The 15,886-nt window shown below is 29.5% G+C and overlaps 1 protein-coding gene across 1 annotated transcript; it reads right to left on the bottom strand.

The window, feature by feature from the left end:
- Window positions 1-1,371: 1,371 nt before the first annotated feature.
- On the bottom strand, window positions 1,372-3,309 carry LOC147811017 (E3 SUMO-protein ligase ZBED1-like). The gene has a single exon (XM_087162197.1). The coding sequence runs from the start codon at window positions 3,307-3,309 to the stop codon at window positions 1,372-1,374; it is 1,938 nt and encodes a 645-aa protein (XP_087018323.1).
- Between the last annotated feature and the right edge of the window lie 12,577 nt (window positions 3,310-15,886).

The raw sequence follows: 15,886 nt of genomic DNA, 5'->3' as shown, positions 1-15,886 counted from the left end.
ACATCCATAACTGGTGTTTTACGTTTTGAAATAAGAAGTAGATAATTTTTGTATTTTGGAGAATTAGGTAAAAGCGTTTTCTTATGTCGTCAATAACTTTTAACTTGTACAATAGAACTCGAGTTTATGTTTAGAAATATGTTGAAATTTTTGTATTTCTTTTAAGAATTTGGTTTAATAAAATATAGGAGTGGAAGAAATAGGGTATATTTCTTGCCGTACTCAACAACTGGATTAGGTTAAGAAGTGAATCTACAAGATTTTGTGTGCATAGCATCCTGTTCCAGTCACTCGATGAGTGCTGCAAACGGTTCTAAAAACTTATCAAGCTTGCAGGGTTTATAAATATTAAAGATTGAGTTTGAAATTATTAAATGAAATACGAAGAATTAACTTGGACAAAACATTTATTATAAATAAAACAGGTAAGAATTAACAACAAGCACAAAAACACAAACGTTCCATGAAAATTATAAACAAGCCAACTGAAGCCACTCACAGCTTTTAGAAATAAAATAAATAATGCTGCGGTGGCAAAGAGTATAATTTTCTTCATTCTCCCCCCTTGTTAAATAGAAATTTTTCAATTTATATAAATTTAATTTTAAAATTTGACTTTAAATTTCAATCTAAAATTATTAGTTCATATGTTGAGTTTTTTAGGAGGATAAAATTCTCTTCCAAAACATGTTTTTTTAATGACCCTTGTAACATATTTTCTACATTGAATTTGGGATGCGTTATTGTCTTCTCCTTGAAAACTTAGGCTATTTTTTACATTGCAGTCTGCAGAAGAAAATATATCATTTTCTGAATTTAATTACAGATGGAAAATACGCCGAATAGGCCTATTAATTAGGACTGGGCGATATTAGAAATTATATATCGTGATGTATCGTCAGTTTTGCATCGCGATATAGCGATGTATCGCGATATAGTATTTTTTAATTTCATTTACTTTAAGGCACAGAAAGTCAGATTTCTATCAAGACTTCATACGCAGATTGATTTAAATCAATTTATAAATTTGAAAATATATATGTTTTGCTTAAGAAAGATATTAAATAAATTGACTAAGATGTACAAATCTTACTTAAAATATTTATTGAAAAAATGTGTGTAGATACAGAATGAAATATTTGCACTTCTTTATCGTTTATAAGGTATAAGCAGTCTTAATTTAAGTTAGATACTTTACTAAGCTTTTAACTAGAAATCAAAGAAAGTTTAAAAAGATAGGTTTATGAATTATTTGAAAATCAATTAGTTTAAGTGAATTAAATTTTGAAAAAAAAAGTTTAAAGCCGTAAAAAATAATTTTACTAAATGAGCCATATAAAAATAACTTTGATAAGTAGCAAAATTGAAACTTCATATGAAATTTTTATTTTGAAATAAAAATATCAGCATTTCCGAATGTTTAGGTGATAAAGATGCTCTGTTTTTTCTAACGACATTGCCCCCAGTACTAAAAACTCTCTCTGACGGTACACTGGATCCTTGAACGGTCAAATATTTCCTGGCGAGAAGTTTCAAAGTCGGAAAATTATGTTCATTCATTTTCCACCACTTGAGTGGATCATCATTTAAGCCTACTTTTGGCATAGAAATGAAATTATTGAACTCTCTTTCTGCCTTACATGATGGTGTCAGAATGTTAACATTTAAAGTATCATCGTCCTCATCACTCTCTAAAAGTTTCTCTAAACCTTTTTTAGTGTCTTCTAATACTTTTGGGTTTTCAACGGTTGCGACACTTTGAGCATCTTCTATTTCATACAATGCTATCATCTTTTCTAATACAATCATTTTAGTTTGTTCTGGCTCATCTATAAAATTTAAGCGAAATCTTGGATCACAAAATGAGCTTAGTCTTAATAAAGACATTAGCTCAGGTTTTTCATACCTTATTAAAGATGATAAGAGTTCTGATTTTATTTGTTTTTGCATAGAGTTGTCTGAAGGAAGCTCTCTTAAACTCTTATTTACTTTTCTTAAAAGAGGCAAAATTGATGATGCAGTAGTATATCCTTCTCCTGAAAGATTTTTCGATATCTCTTCCAAAAGTTTTGTAGCATTGACTATTTCCTCTAATGTATTCACTTCATTACTATCCGCCATCAGATGTTTTTTTGATGGATAGTCTTGAAGCAATTTGCGGATAGGCAATTGATTCTCTAAGAATCTCTTACACAATTTCAAGATGCTCCACCACCTAGTTATGCAAGCACTAGGTAGTGAAACAACATTCATTTGCATTAATTCTTGTGCTTTCCGGAAATCTCGTACCATCTTCCAGCTATGTGCAAGAGCATTCTGTAATTTTCTAACCCTTGATACTGCCTTTTTAATGCTTGGTATTTCCAAAGCTTTGTTAACACCAATATTAATAGTGTGTCCAAAGCAGGGAACATGTGGTATTTCTAGTAATGATACTGCCTTTAGAATATTTCTGCCATTATCAGTAGTACATGATGTTATGTTAGCAATATCTAAGTCCCAATCTGACAAAATGCTTGTCATTGCTTCTGCTATATTTTGACTTGTATGATCTTCGTTAAATGGTTTGCAAGTCAGGCAGGCGGATTGAAGCTCCCATTGCGAATTTATGAAATGCACAGTTATAGCTATATAAGGAATATTAGACAATGAAGTCCAGCAATCAGTAGTTATTGAAACATTATTGGAATCAATAGCTAAAAGGTGCCTTTTTATAGTGTCAACTACATTTTCGAAAAGTCTGGGTATAGCTGTAGTTGAAAAATATTTTCTGCAGGGTACTTTGTACCTAGGATTCAGAATATGAACCATATTTTTAAACGATTGTGATTCCACTACACTAAATGGCTGTAATGTCTCAACTATAAATTTTGAAACAGCATCGTTATACTTTTTTAAGCAATTTCCACCAAGGGGTTGGAATTCATGCAGTGTTCTTTGTTTTTTTGCTGGAGGCACAGGAGCATCATCTACATCAATGAATTCATTTTTGCTTGAAGAAGTGCTACTCTGACTTATATTATCAACAAAAGAAGGTGATGCATTTTGGAGCTGTTTATTTGAAGAGGTAACATCGGAAAATGTTAAAGGATGATAAATCTTAAGATGAGTCATCAAATTTGTTGTGCTTCCACCTTTGGCTGAAACAGGATACTTACAAGTTTTACAGACAGCAATATTTTGTGCAACCAACTGACCTTTAATATCTGCTGGCTGTCCAAAATATTTCCAAACAAGACTTTTACATTTTTTTTTAGAAACAAGTTGTTCATATTTAGGACAATCAAGAGTACGATTAATCGGATACATCTTAAAGTGCCTAAAAATAGAATTACAACTTTATTTCACATTGATGGTAAAATATTACAGTAAGGTTTCTAAAAAGCTGCAATTTAAGTAAAAAAAATAATCGTTTTCATCGTTCATGAAAACTTGGTGGGTCAATACAGTAAAAAAAAGCTGTTAGAATAAATCTCTTAAAAATGAAACAAATATATGTGTTACCCAAAGCACTTTTTTTTCACTATTCAACTAACTACCCTAAACCAAAAATTTACAAATAAATTAAAACTACTATTTGAAATCGTATTATCAAGAATCAAAAAGGCTTATTTTACAGTTGATACAAAATTTATATTTCCTAATAATAATAGAATTTTTTGTATATATGTACCAATGAAATAGGCATATGTTTTATTGATACAGTACTGATATTAAAATTATTTAATATTACAAAACAAATGAAAAATTTAGAAAGTAAGATATTTACTTAATATATAAAAAAGTGAATTAATAAAGTTCAAAGCTATTTCGAATAGTTTTTATATCTATCGAAATGAGTAACAAATCTCAAGATAAAAACTATATATATATATATATATATATATATATATATATATATATATATAAAGAAATAAACAATATGCCTTATAAATTTTTGTATTAATCTCTTTTTGAACGTATTCATGACAAATTTATATAGAGTTTAGCAAAATTATTATAAATTGTTTTACATTTTAGAGCAATGGAGAGGACACGTTAAACCTGAAAATAGCTTAAGATAAATAAAAAGGATATTATTAAACTTTACCAATAAAATTTAAACTATAAGCATCTATCATAATTATTTATAACAAATTTAAAACAATTCCAATTAAATATTAATAAAATTGAAAAATTCTGCATTAAATATTTTTTAGAACAGGAAAAAAGAGTAAATGTTAAGTTAATAAATTATTACAAAAAAAAAATTTGTGTAAAAAAAATTAGCAAAAATAAAAAACCAGATTTTATATTATTTTATCAATACTGCAACTTTTTAGAAATTAAAGAATTACTATAGAAATTTTGAATTTGAAATTTTTTTAAAAAATTAAAGAAAAGAGATAGATAAAAAAAACACCCTTAATGAAAAAAAATATTGTTATTAAACAAAAGCTGATTTTAAAATTTCAAAACATATTTTAATTAAAATAAAAGTTAGATTTACTAAAAGCCAAAGTTTAAAATTAAAAATGTTCGAATTTTAAACTAAAAAGTAAGCATAAGATTTGTTATAATTTTTTAAAATTTTCGTTCTCTGAAAGATTTCTCAGTTTAAAAATAAAAAGGGAATTTTATAAATATATCTAGCTCAAATTATTGAAAGAAAATTTAAAAAATTAAAAAAAAAGTTTGTTAAGAAATTACGCTTAAAACAAAGTGTTAAAAACGTTTAAAAAAAAAAACGAAACTTTTTTTAACAAATCAATATTTGTTTGTACTATTATGCGTAAATAATTACAGAATTATTCAGTTCGATCGTAATGTTCAAATTCTTAATGAAAAAGTAAACACAAGTTTTGTTATATTTTCTAAAAATGATCACGCAAATAACGAAAGATTTCTTAGTTTAAAAATAAATAATAAAAAAAAAATTGAAAATTTTTCAATATATTTACCAAACAGCATAGGAAGAAAATTTAAAAAATAAGTTCGTTAAAAAATTATTTGTATGCTTGAAACAAAGAGCTAAATAAATTGTAGAAAAAAAATGCTTTTTAAACACTATTTTTATTATTATTTCATATAAATAATTAAATTAAATTAAATAATGACCGAATTATGAACGAAAAACAAAGTAAGGTTTAATTTCTTAAAAATAAAAACAAAAGAATTGTGATATTCGGTAATATATTTAGCTAATTAACTAATAATATAAAACGAAAATTAAAAAAAAATAATGATTTTACTCTCTAATAAAACGAAGTAGTAATTGATTAAAAAAAGAAATGAATAAAATTCGCAAACTTTTCAAATTCTTTTGAACAAACAAATTTTATTGACTTATGTCCAAAAAATAAGTTTTGCTTTAACTTTCTAAAAATAAAAACAACTCAAGATTTTTAAATTTAAAAACAGTAATAGAAGCCCATTAAATTATTAGAAGTTTTATCCAAAAGGTTTTTAATATATTAAGAGAAAGTAAAAAAATAACCTAACAAATTTATTTACTTTGTAATTTAATTCCTTATGGGCGCCTTAAATTAGATTTCGGATAATTTTCACATTTAAAAATGAAAAAAAAGTTTTGTCAGAAAATAAATAAAAAACTTACCTAATTAATGAAGAAACTCTTCTTTATAAATTCTTTTCAACAATTAGCGTTGAATCACAAAAGTTCAACACAATCAACAAAAAGTTCAATAAATTCTTTTCAACAACAATAGATTGCGTTCAGAACAAGGTTACGACGGCGATCACGAAGTTAATCCCATAGAAAATAATCTACAAGAAACGATTTCAAGAGGTGCGAAAACGAACATGTGAGATCACGATATATGTTCTCAAAACTGATTCTGATTCTACCGCTCATCAGTCAAGGCCATCTCAACATAACGAAACGAATATCGTCTTCCACAGCTCGAGTTGGCATCGGAACGTAAGAGAAGGTCCTTGCGTGTATCGCTATATCGCTATATCGTTATATCGTTTTGCGTTCTTCTTCACTCGACGGCTTAAATCATATTTCTGATTTATCGTCTGGAACGAAAGTCGCTGTATCGGTTTGCCGATATAGGCGTTAAATCGATATGTCGCGATATATCGATTTATAGCCCAGTCCTACTATTAATAATTCCAGCTGATGTCTATAATTTCCCCAGACTGGTGATGTTGTCTTTCCCTCTGATTATTTCTATCACTCGACCTACATAGAATCCTGTCCTGTCTAAACATTTCCGATAATAACTATGTCATCCATCTTGATATTTCTTCTCTGTCCGCTAGGAGTGTTACTAAGAAAGTCTAAATATTCCTTTTGAAACCGTGCTTCTCTGACACGCTGCAAATATTTCCATCTTTCAGTCAAACTTATAGGTTGAATCTCATCCAAGTCACCTACACAGTTACAAGATAAGCTTTGGATAAATATAGATGGCCTTAATGTTATTAAGTCTTCACTATCTTCTGAAACATAAGTTAGAGATCTGTTGTTCGTCAAAGATTCACAAAGCAAAGTTAAAAATTCTTCATATGGCATGACCCAAATTTTTCCGAAGAACATCTTCTAAAACCTTAATCAACCTTTCCCGGAATCTCCCCCCACTATGATGCTGTGGGAAGATTGAATTTCCCTTTTATCTTCTATAAGGCATCAAACACTGGCCTGGCCTTGGTTGTGATACTATCCTTAAATACTGCCCGATGTGGTAAGTAATGATTTCCCCCCCCCCCCAACCGTTTGGCGTTGGCACTAACTCTGTCATTCCTTCATTCAACCACTCATTTATTACATCCTCATAATCTTGAAATCTTCAGAGTTACTTTAATTTTCTAATTAGAATCTTTTCAAAGCAGCTTCTCGATTGAATTACAGAGAAAGATGGTTGCCAATAAAAGGAAGACGCACAACATAGCGACCAGTATTATTTCGTCTTGTAGTTTCCTCAAAAAACTTAGTTACTTTCTCATTTTCTTCTTCTTGAGTAATTCTTTCTACAGGATCTGAAACACCCAATGCTTCTAATTTCCAAAATTTAGAAATTTTAGAGGAATATGTCATGGACACCAGTAAGGTAGAAATTTCAAAAGTAAAATCTTGTTTGCTACAAATAAGGGTCTATCCTAGAGTCGTTCTGATTGCCAATAAATTTTTATCAACCGAAACCGTATCAGGAGTAATAATTTTTGTCCAAGCATCAGCATCTAGTAATATCTGAGTGTCTTCGGTACTTTTGGCATCTTCAATTGAATAATGACTAAAAACTATATTTTTATTCCTGAGGAATTTATAAATTTTCTCATTATGAAATTTTGGTATAGTAGTGTAAATTTGATCAGTACCAATTAATTCAAGTACCAAATCAGATTCAGAATCTTGAGCTGACAATTGAACTTCGAACAAATTATGTGTCATTAATGGCGTTTTCTTGTCGCCAAATAGAACTTGTGATAATGCAATTTTACCGTATGGAACCAATCTACAATCTTTCGCACATGAGTTCTTAATGTAACTCTTTTGGGAGCCAGAATCACATAATACTCTCACAGGAATCTTTTGGTTACCAATAACAACATGTGCAATCAAAGATTGTAAATACGAAAACGAAAAATTAGATGAAGTGGATTTTATGTATTTACAATTTTCGGTTCTTTTTGGTCAAACTTCGTAATATCATGATTAATAGAATTAGGATACATAATTTGGGAATGCTCCTTTTTGCATATTACGCATCACACAAGAACTCAACAGTTAGATGAGCGGTGACCTGTTCTGAACATTTAAAGCAGGCCCCTTTCTTTTTTAAAACTGCACTACGTTCTTCAAAAGATGGATCTAAAACAGTAGCACAATCCTGTGTATTAGGAGTCGTTCTTGAGTAAAAAATACATCTCCTATCTTTAACTTGAGAATTTCTTGCTGATCCTAATGTAGTCGCTGTTAGGATATCTCTAGGTTTATTTATCCTGAAACTGCTTTCAGCAACATTTTCAAGAGAGTTCTTTCTTAATTTTAATCTCTCTTCAACTTTTCAAAATTTAAGCAATTCCGTAAAGCATTTGGAATGGTCAGCCGTTGAAACATTTTTAGAAACACGACAGCGATCCCATGTCTTAAAAGTGATATCTCTTAAAGCTGACTCTACTAAAGGAAATAGCATGGCTGCATATTTCTCTTTCGGTATACCAAGCTCTAAGTTGGGTTTCTAAAGAATCATATAATTCAGATACAGATTTTACACTTTCTTTCTATAATAATAAATTTAAAATTTCGATTACGTAATATTTAATTAAAAATTCATCCTTCCAAAATCTTAATTTTAAAAGATTAATCTCCTTTTCATAATTTTCTTTCGAGGTAGGAAACTTTTCGACTAATTTATAGTCCGGAGAATTTGGTTTCATGCATTGGAATAAATATTCAAATTTATCCTCATTATCCAGATTATCACCGTTATGAATTTTTGAAAACTGTGACCAAAATCCAAACCAACTCTAAAAATCACCCTCGCATTTCTTCAGTTCAATTTTCGGTAATCATACTTGTCGCTTATTTCAGTTAGACAAACGAGCCTTCAAATTACTTTCACGTCCGTCTAAAGACTCAATTAATTGTTGAATCTGATAAAATTTAATAGAATACTCATTTGAATTCATTAGGTCTTCTTCAATTTCGGTAGTAACGTTTTCTTTCTTTAAAAGATCATGATATATTTTATCGTCTGCTTCTTTTAGAAATTTAAAATGTTCCGTAAATGATTAAAATCTTACCGAAATATCTGTTTTATCCCTGGTTTCACTTTCCAATAATTTAATTAGTGAATCATATTGTTTTGTAAGAACTGACCTTAAAATTCTCTGTTCCATAACGTCAATCTTTAGTTCAAATACAACTTACTTGTCGTGTCAGTGTTCTAGGCGCCAAATGCTGCAAACGGTTCTAAAAACTTTGCAGCTTGCAGGGTTTATAAATATTAAAGATTGAGTTTGGAATTATTAAATAAATACGAAGAATTAACTAAGACGAAATATTTATTATAAATAAAACAGGTAAGAATTAACGACAAACACAAAAACACAAACGTTCCATGAATATTATAAACAAGCCAACTGATGCCACTCACAGCTTTCAGAAATAAAATAAATAATGCTGCGATGGCCAAGAGTATCAATTTCTACACTGAGGACTTGATCTCACTGATCTGCCGAATTGTGTGAATACTGATTTTGGTGTATTTGCACTTTTAGCAGGTCCAGGATATTTTTATAAAGCATGAGATTTTAAAAGCCAATTGAGATGTAATGAGGCATTTGAATGTTCATGAAACTCACTCACATATCTTTCCAGTCTGGGAAATTTTTGATTGTTTTGAAAAATTGGGCTATCAACTTGAATTCGAATGCTACTGAAATAGCCCCTAATAATCCAGAATGACAAAATAACATGTCAGTTCACGTTTGTGATTATCATAGTATAGAGTGAATTCAAAATAGGAGAAAGATCTTATCCCATTCACTTTATAGACCCATCCTAACTTCCCATGATTTTTCTTGAATACGGCTAGTTTCGAGTCGAAAAAGCTAATAATTTGACAGCTGCAATTAGTACTATTTCTCCATTAATTTTGTTTTTTCGAACAGAATATTTTTTTTGTTTCGATAGTACCTATTCTAAAATTAACAATTCATTATTGCAAATAATAACATGGTGGTTTTTTTTATTTAAATCTTCTTCTAAACGAATTAGTACTATTAGCATCATTCCATTTTAAAACCGAAAACTAAAAACCCATTCATCAGTTTTTTTTTCAATTTAATTGTCATAAAAATGAAAATCGATGATGCTATTGCATCTAATCGATTATTTTCTATCCAAACGAACTACTTAAGACAGTTAAATGAAGATAATAGATAGTTCACAGAATTTTGTCCGATTTACTCACTTTCATGTCACTTTGTGTTAAGTGGAAAATACCATGTTGAGAATTCAGTTCAAGACAATATTTGAAATACGCAGAAGGAGAGGATGACGATCGATTATCTACGTCATCACTAACCCTGTTTATTACTGCTATTTTAAGTGGGATGAAGTTCCGAATAGGTATGAGGAGTCAAAGAACCAAGGGGTTGAAATGTGTCACATTTTACCTGGTGTCAGTAATTTTGTCGCTAACTATGTTAACGTGCGAAGGAATCCGTTTCAAGTGCATCTTGCAAAAATATGAAAGCCATTTCAGCTTGTCCAAAATATAACCACTCCTGTATTATCTCCAACTATACAATATGTCATAGGCTGGATTGCACTTCGACTGTCAGTTAAAATACAGATGTTTTCCGAACTTTATTTAATTTTAATGCTCGCAAATCATAAAGAACATGATATAAGAAAAGAAAAAAACTATATTTTATATAAATTTTTAGCGAAATACTTACTTGAAGTATGTGAAGAATGAAATGAAATAAAATGCTTAGTCATATTCACTTATAAAACCACAAAGAAATATCATGAAATGTTTAGTTTGTTATCCTTATTTACAATTTTAAATTTTAAGAAAGGTGGATAGTTTTGAAATTCGAGGCATATAAATAACGCGCGTGTGCTTTGCTTTGTTAAACAAACAAAATAGGATAAGATTGAAACACTCGTTGTGTCATGTTGCTGCTTAGGGGCAATAACTCCCCAAAGGAAGATGAGGGGCCGGATTTCCTTAACCCTAGGATTTTCTGGTCAAAGTTTCTTCCACGCCGAGAGGAACTCTACCTGCTTAGAAACTGGAATAAAACAGCAGGCTTTCATGAATCAAGCTTTTGTTTTTAAATGCTTCCCTAAATCAACATCTTTCTCAGAACTGACTGGAACGTTCAGAAAACTATCATCTTGGCTGAAGAGCCTTCAGAAACAAACATGTTATCCCTTCTCCGCATGCTCTATTATTAAAAATAACTATTTCTTAATAGATATGTAAATAGTCACTTTATCCGAATTATTTTGGTTGCATAAATGCAAGACTAAATAAAACAAGAATGATTAATATGTAAGAAAAGAAATTCTACTTCTTAAGCATGCGAGAAAAGAAAATCAAACCTTAAAAACAGCTGACGTATCTCAAGCAGAGTCAATAATCGAATTGTTCGTCCATCCGGGTAATCAGGCTTAGTAAGGTTAACGGTTAAAGTTAAAAAGTAATTAGCGCAAGATACCGTCAGAAAAGTAATATTAGAAATGTAGACGAAGGCTAAAAGGTTGAAAAGTTAGGGTATAGTATTGTGATAGCATCATCACACGTAGCATTCTTTTTTTTTTTTTTTAATTTTATGATTCTATAGTTTTGTGCAAAATTATATGCCTTTTTTTCTAACTCGCATATGCAATTGGAAACAAAAAAGAGTTATAGTTAGATATTATGAAAGTTGAACACGCACTGCATTACGGCTACTTGTATGCTACTATTGAATACATGTACTGAAACAATTACATGCATATTCGTTACCGTTGTCATATGCAATTGAGGCAAAGTGGATGCACTTCTGCTTGTTTTATGGTGGAGCCATTTATGGCCAAAATTTGACCTCTGTCTCATACATATGTCACACTGCATAGGTCACTTTGACTTCCGCCACAAACATCAATGCCTGTTTATAGGGCGGACCCATGCATACATCGATTCATTCATCCACAAATCATAATTTTGACCTGAAACAGAGAACGGTCAATCTCCAACTCTATAGTTCCAATGGTATAATTTATTATGGGAACATGGAGGGCTAAATGACCCGGCTGCATTAATGTCTACCAGTCACAATTTCAGGGGAGTCTTCAGCCGGTGGATATCGAACTCACGAGCTATTTTTTATAGCTACTGGTGAAGATTTGTTCGATTTTTCATGCGTTATTTTATGCAATCCCTTATCCCTTCATAAAAAAAGGTTTAAATGTACTATTTTTTTTTCAAAAACAAAATAAATAGTGTATGCTGAAAATATAAAAGAGCGCTATTCTTTATATTTTTAATTATAATTCGAAAAGAAGAATATTCAGACGTTCTGAAAACATTAGAAAAGAAGTGTTGAATATCTCTACCTTAAGTTAGGGAACCACATACTTTTGCTGCTGTTGTTTCTAATGGCACTGGCCAATATCAGAAAGGCTGCTTGGTATAAGCGAATTTAAGGCAGATGGTGAGTTTCGTTTTTCGGTGGAGCCATTTATGGCCAAGAATACGACTTAAGTCCCACGCATGTCGCTGTCCGTTTATCGAGTGGATCCATTCATATATCCATTCATTCATATACATATCGTAATTCTGATCAGAGCTAGAGAGAGATCAATCTCCAACTAAGTACCCACAGAGGTATGATTTGTTATGGGAACATGAGGGACATTATGATCCGACAGATTTAAATCATACCAGTCACCATTTACTACACGGGGAGTCTTCATTCGGCGGGGATCGAACTCACGACCTTTAGGACATGGCCCCAACGCCCCACCCACCATGGCATCCGAGACTCCATGAATATTTAAGATATTAATAATTTTTGTTTGTTTTTTTCTTACATTTTCCTTATTTGCATTAAATAAATACATTATTAATATAAATGTTCTTTGATGAATATAGTTTATGAAATTTAAATATTGTGAAAGCTTTCTTTTTCTCTTTTTTCCAAAGCACAAAATAATAATTTCACTGTAAAACTACACCAAAGGCAAATTTAAAATCGATAATCTAATTCAGTCTCGCTCTACATTGAATCTATTTCAAAAACAACCATTTCATTGAATCACACTCATTGTTTTTTGAAATGCTACAAACTTTGGTAATCTTGACTACTGTGAGTAACCTAGCTTAAAAAAAAGGAAAATATTGATACTTAGACAAATAAATTTGTAATAGTGAAGTGTGTCGTGCTCATTAAATTAAAATATTCTATTATGTTCTTACTTCTACTTTAGAATAGAGAGCAGTTCAACTATGGAAGCAAATGTTTTTAAACGATTTTAAAACAATGAAGCTTTTTTATTTCATAATAATATTAATTCATTACATTGCACATAATTTAAATAAGGTAAATAAATGTATTTTTTATATTATAAACATATATGGCAGTACTTTTACTTTCGTTACTTGTACCGCCGGTACAAGTAAGAAGTACGTACTTTTACTTGTACTTTGTTACTTTTTAAATTTAGTACTTTTACTTGTACTTTCGTTACTTTTTCAGGGAAAAGGTACAAGTATTTGCAACTGAAATGTCAAATGAAATCGTTACTTTTTTTCTAAGACTCGGTAAGCTTCCTAAAAATAAAAAAAAATATTAAATTTAAAAAAATGCTTATGTTTTTTTTAATTTATAAAATTAATGTGCAATATATATGCATTCGCAGCTAACTTCATGTTTAAATACCTTGACCTTTTAAAATTGTGATTCCTGAAAGGGAAAAGACGGCTCTTTTGATCTTTTTTTGACTGCAACTATCATTGTGAGTGGAGTGTTCTCCTGAATTGTGTGTCCAGAACAGTCATTATTAATCTTCTGAAAATTGCTTGTGATGAAAATTGCTTGACCGCTTATTCAGCGTGGCTAAGCACGTTCTGAGAAATTCTCGCAGCAGATTCAGTGACACCACTTTCGAAATGCAACCATTTTTCAAAATGAATAAAAATATTAATTAGCAAGTTATTTTCATTCATTTTCGAGTTTTATTCATGTATATAATACATTTTAAATAAAAAAATGTTGGATTTTGCTGTTATCTTTTCCAATTTTCTTTTTGAACTCTCTAATAATACATTTTTGTCTTAATACATTTTTTACTAAATACATTTTTACCTAGTACACTTTTTACTAAAATTATGCTTATGCCCGACCTTGTCAAGCAACGCCCAGTCAAATCTCTTAAGAACTTCAGAACTATTTGTGCTATTGAAAACTATTATAATAACTATTTTAACTCTTGAAAACTCGAAGGTATTAATTTAGCCGCTGCTACTAAAATTCGTTTACAAATTTTAATTATTCCGTTAGGCAGAAATGTTCGAAAAATTATTTTCTCACATGACTTCAGCACTAGCCATTATTACAAATAAAACTGTAGACTGTTCTGTTTCAACTTATACTGCACATTCAATTATTTTTTACTAGCTCAAAGATCACAAAGCCATCTGAAGCCCCGTGTTTGTTTTGTTTATGTTTGTGCTTTTAAAGCGCATTTCTATCGAGTAAAACTATTTTAAATCAATGGTAATTTAAATAAATAAAAATAATAACCTGAAAATTAAAATCAATGGATAAAATTTCTTTTTCGTGCAAATCCATAAAAAGTTTGATATTAAAATTATATTTGATTTCAAAATTATATTATTCGATTATATTATAATATTCTTCCAAATTAAAAGATAAATTGATGTCCATAACTTTCGAAATTAAAAATAATTAAATAAATAACAGCAATTTTTCAAAAACAATTGAGAACATAAGAATATTATTCAATAAAATTTTAGACTGCTTTGAATTTTCGATTTCCTAGAAACGTACTTTTAAATCGTTACTTTTTTGTTTAGTACTTGTACTTTTTACCCCGTTACTTTTTAAAATAAGAACTTTTTACTTTTTACTCGTTACTTTTTTTAAAAATACTTGTACTTTTACTCGTTAATTTTTAAAAGTAACGTTGCCATATATGATTATAAATAAACAGTTTGTATCATAATTTTATAATTAACTTTTTATTTTTATGCTTTATTTCAGTGACTTAAAAAACTGATTAGTTTAAGATTTTAAGTAAAATTAAATAAATATGTTAATAATAAAAAGTATTGTAAATCATCAGCATTTAACAACACCACATACCTTTTGAATGAATATGTATATATTATTGTATTCTTTATAACATATTTTATAATATATTTGATTCGATTTTTAACGGTAGATTTTGTACGTGTTATTAAAATATAGTGACTTTAAGTTTTTCAAAAAAATAAAAACTAAAAATTCGAATATTTATTCCTCAAGTTCTTTTTTTGAGATGGCAATAAAAAAGTGAAATATCAAATATGTGAGCTTTCATAAGCATGAAAGCGTAAAGGTACATGTTTAAGAATTTCTGATTGAAAATTCTCTTCTCACGTGGGTAACGAAAAGCTGAAACAAACTCAGCTATAAGTTAGAAAGAAGTGAAAGGTTAAAAGTGAACAAAAGAAAACGTTGGGGATAGTTATACAAGATATGACCTTGAAAGAATGTATAAGAGACGTACTATTATAGATTTTGTTATTAAAAGCACCATTATTTTTTCATTTCTGCAAGTTTTGAAATTATGCATTTCTACAAAAAAAATAAATAAATAAATAAACTACAAGCTACGAAAATCTGTAGCCTTAAGGAAAAAAAACTAATTTCAGATTTGAAATCCCCACACTCGAATTAAGCAAGATCAAGAATTTGTATAAATGCAACAAAAAATTCGTTCCCCAGTTTAATCAAGTCATTTTTTGTCAACTATCTTTCATAGCTTTTTTAAAGATACTAGATGCTTTTTCTTATTTAAATTTTTGTTTATAGAACTAAAAAAATATAATCTTAAATCTGATTTTAAGGGAGGAGATCTGGTTAAAGAGGGTTTTACATGACGGTAAAAACCTTGGTGATATATAAAAAGAACTATCCTGCCTCAAAAATTTGCCAACCCTGATAAATTATGGAAGAAAATCTGAGTTAAATCATTCCAAAAATTTATGAAATTTGTACGTACCTTCTTAACACCATATTTGACCTTTTGTAAAATACAGTGCAAAATTTAGTTTTAAAATAAAGATATTTTGTAAAGGGTTATATTTTATAAATATTATACTGTTTAAATACTCTAACTAACTTGTGAACCGAGCCAGCACTGAAAGATAGCATT

The sequence above is a fragment of the Parasteatoda tepidariorum genome, chromosome 4, assembly GCF_982258835.1.
Source record: "Parasteatoda tepidariorum strain Cologne lab strain chromosome 4, Ptep-v5.0, whole genome shotgun sequence".
Lineage (NCBI taxonomy): Eukaryota > Metazoa > Arthropoda > Arachnida > Araneae > Theridiidae > Parasteatoda > Parasteatoda tepidariorum.
This window is presented reverse-complemented; position numbering and strand designations above follow the sequence as displayed.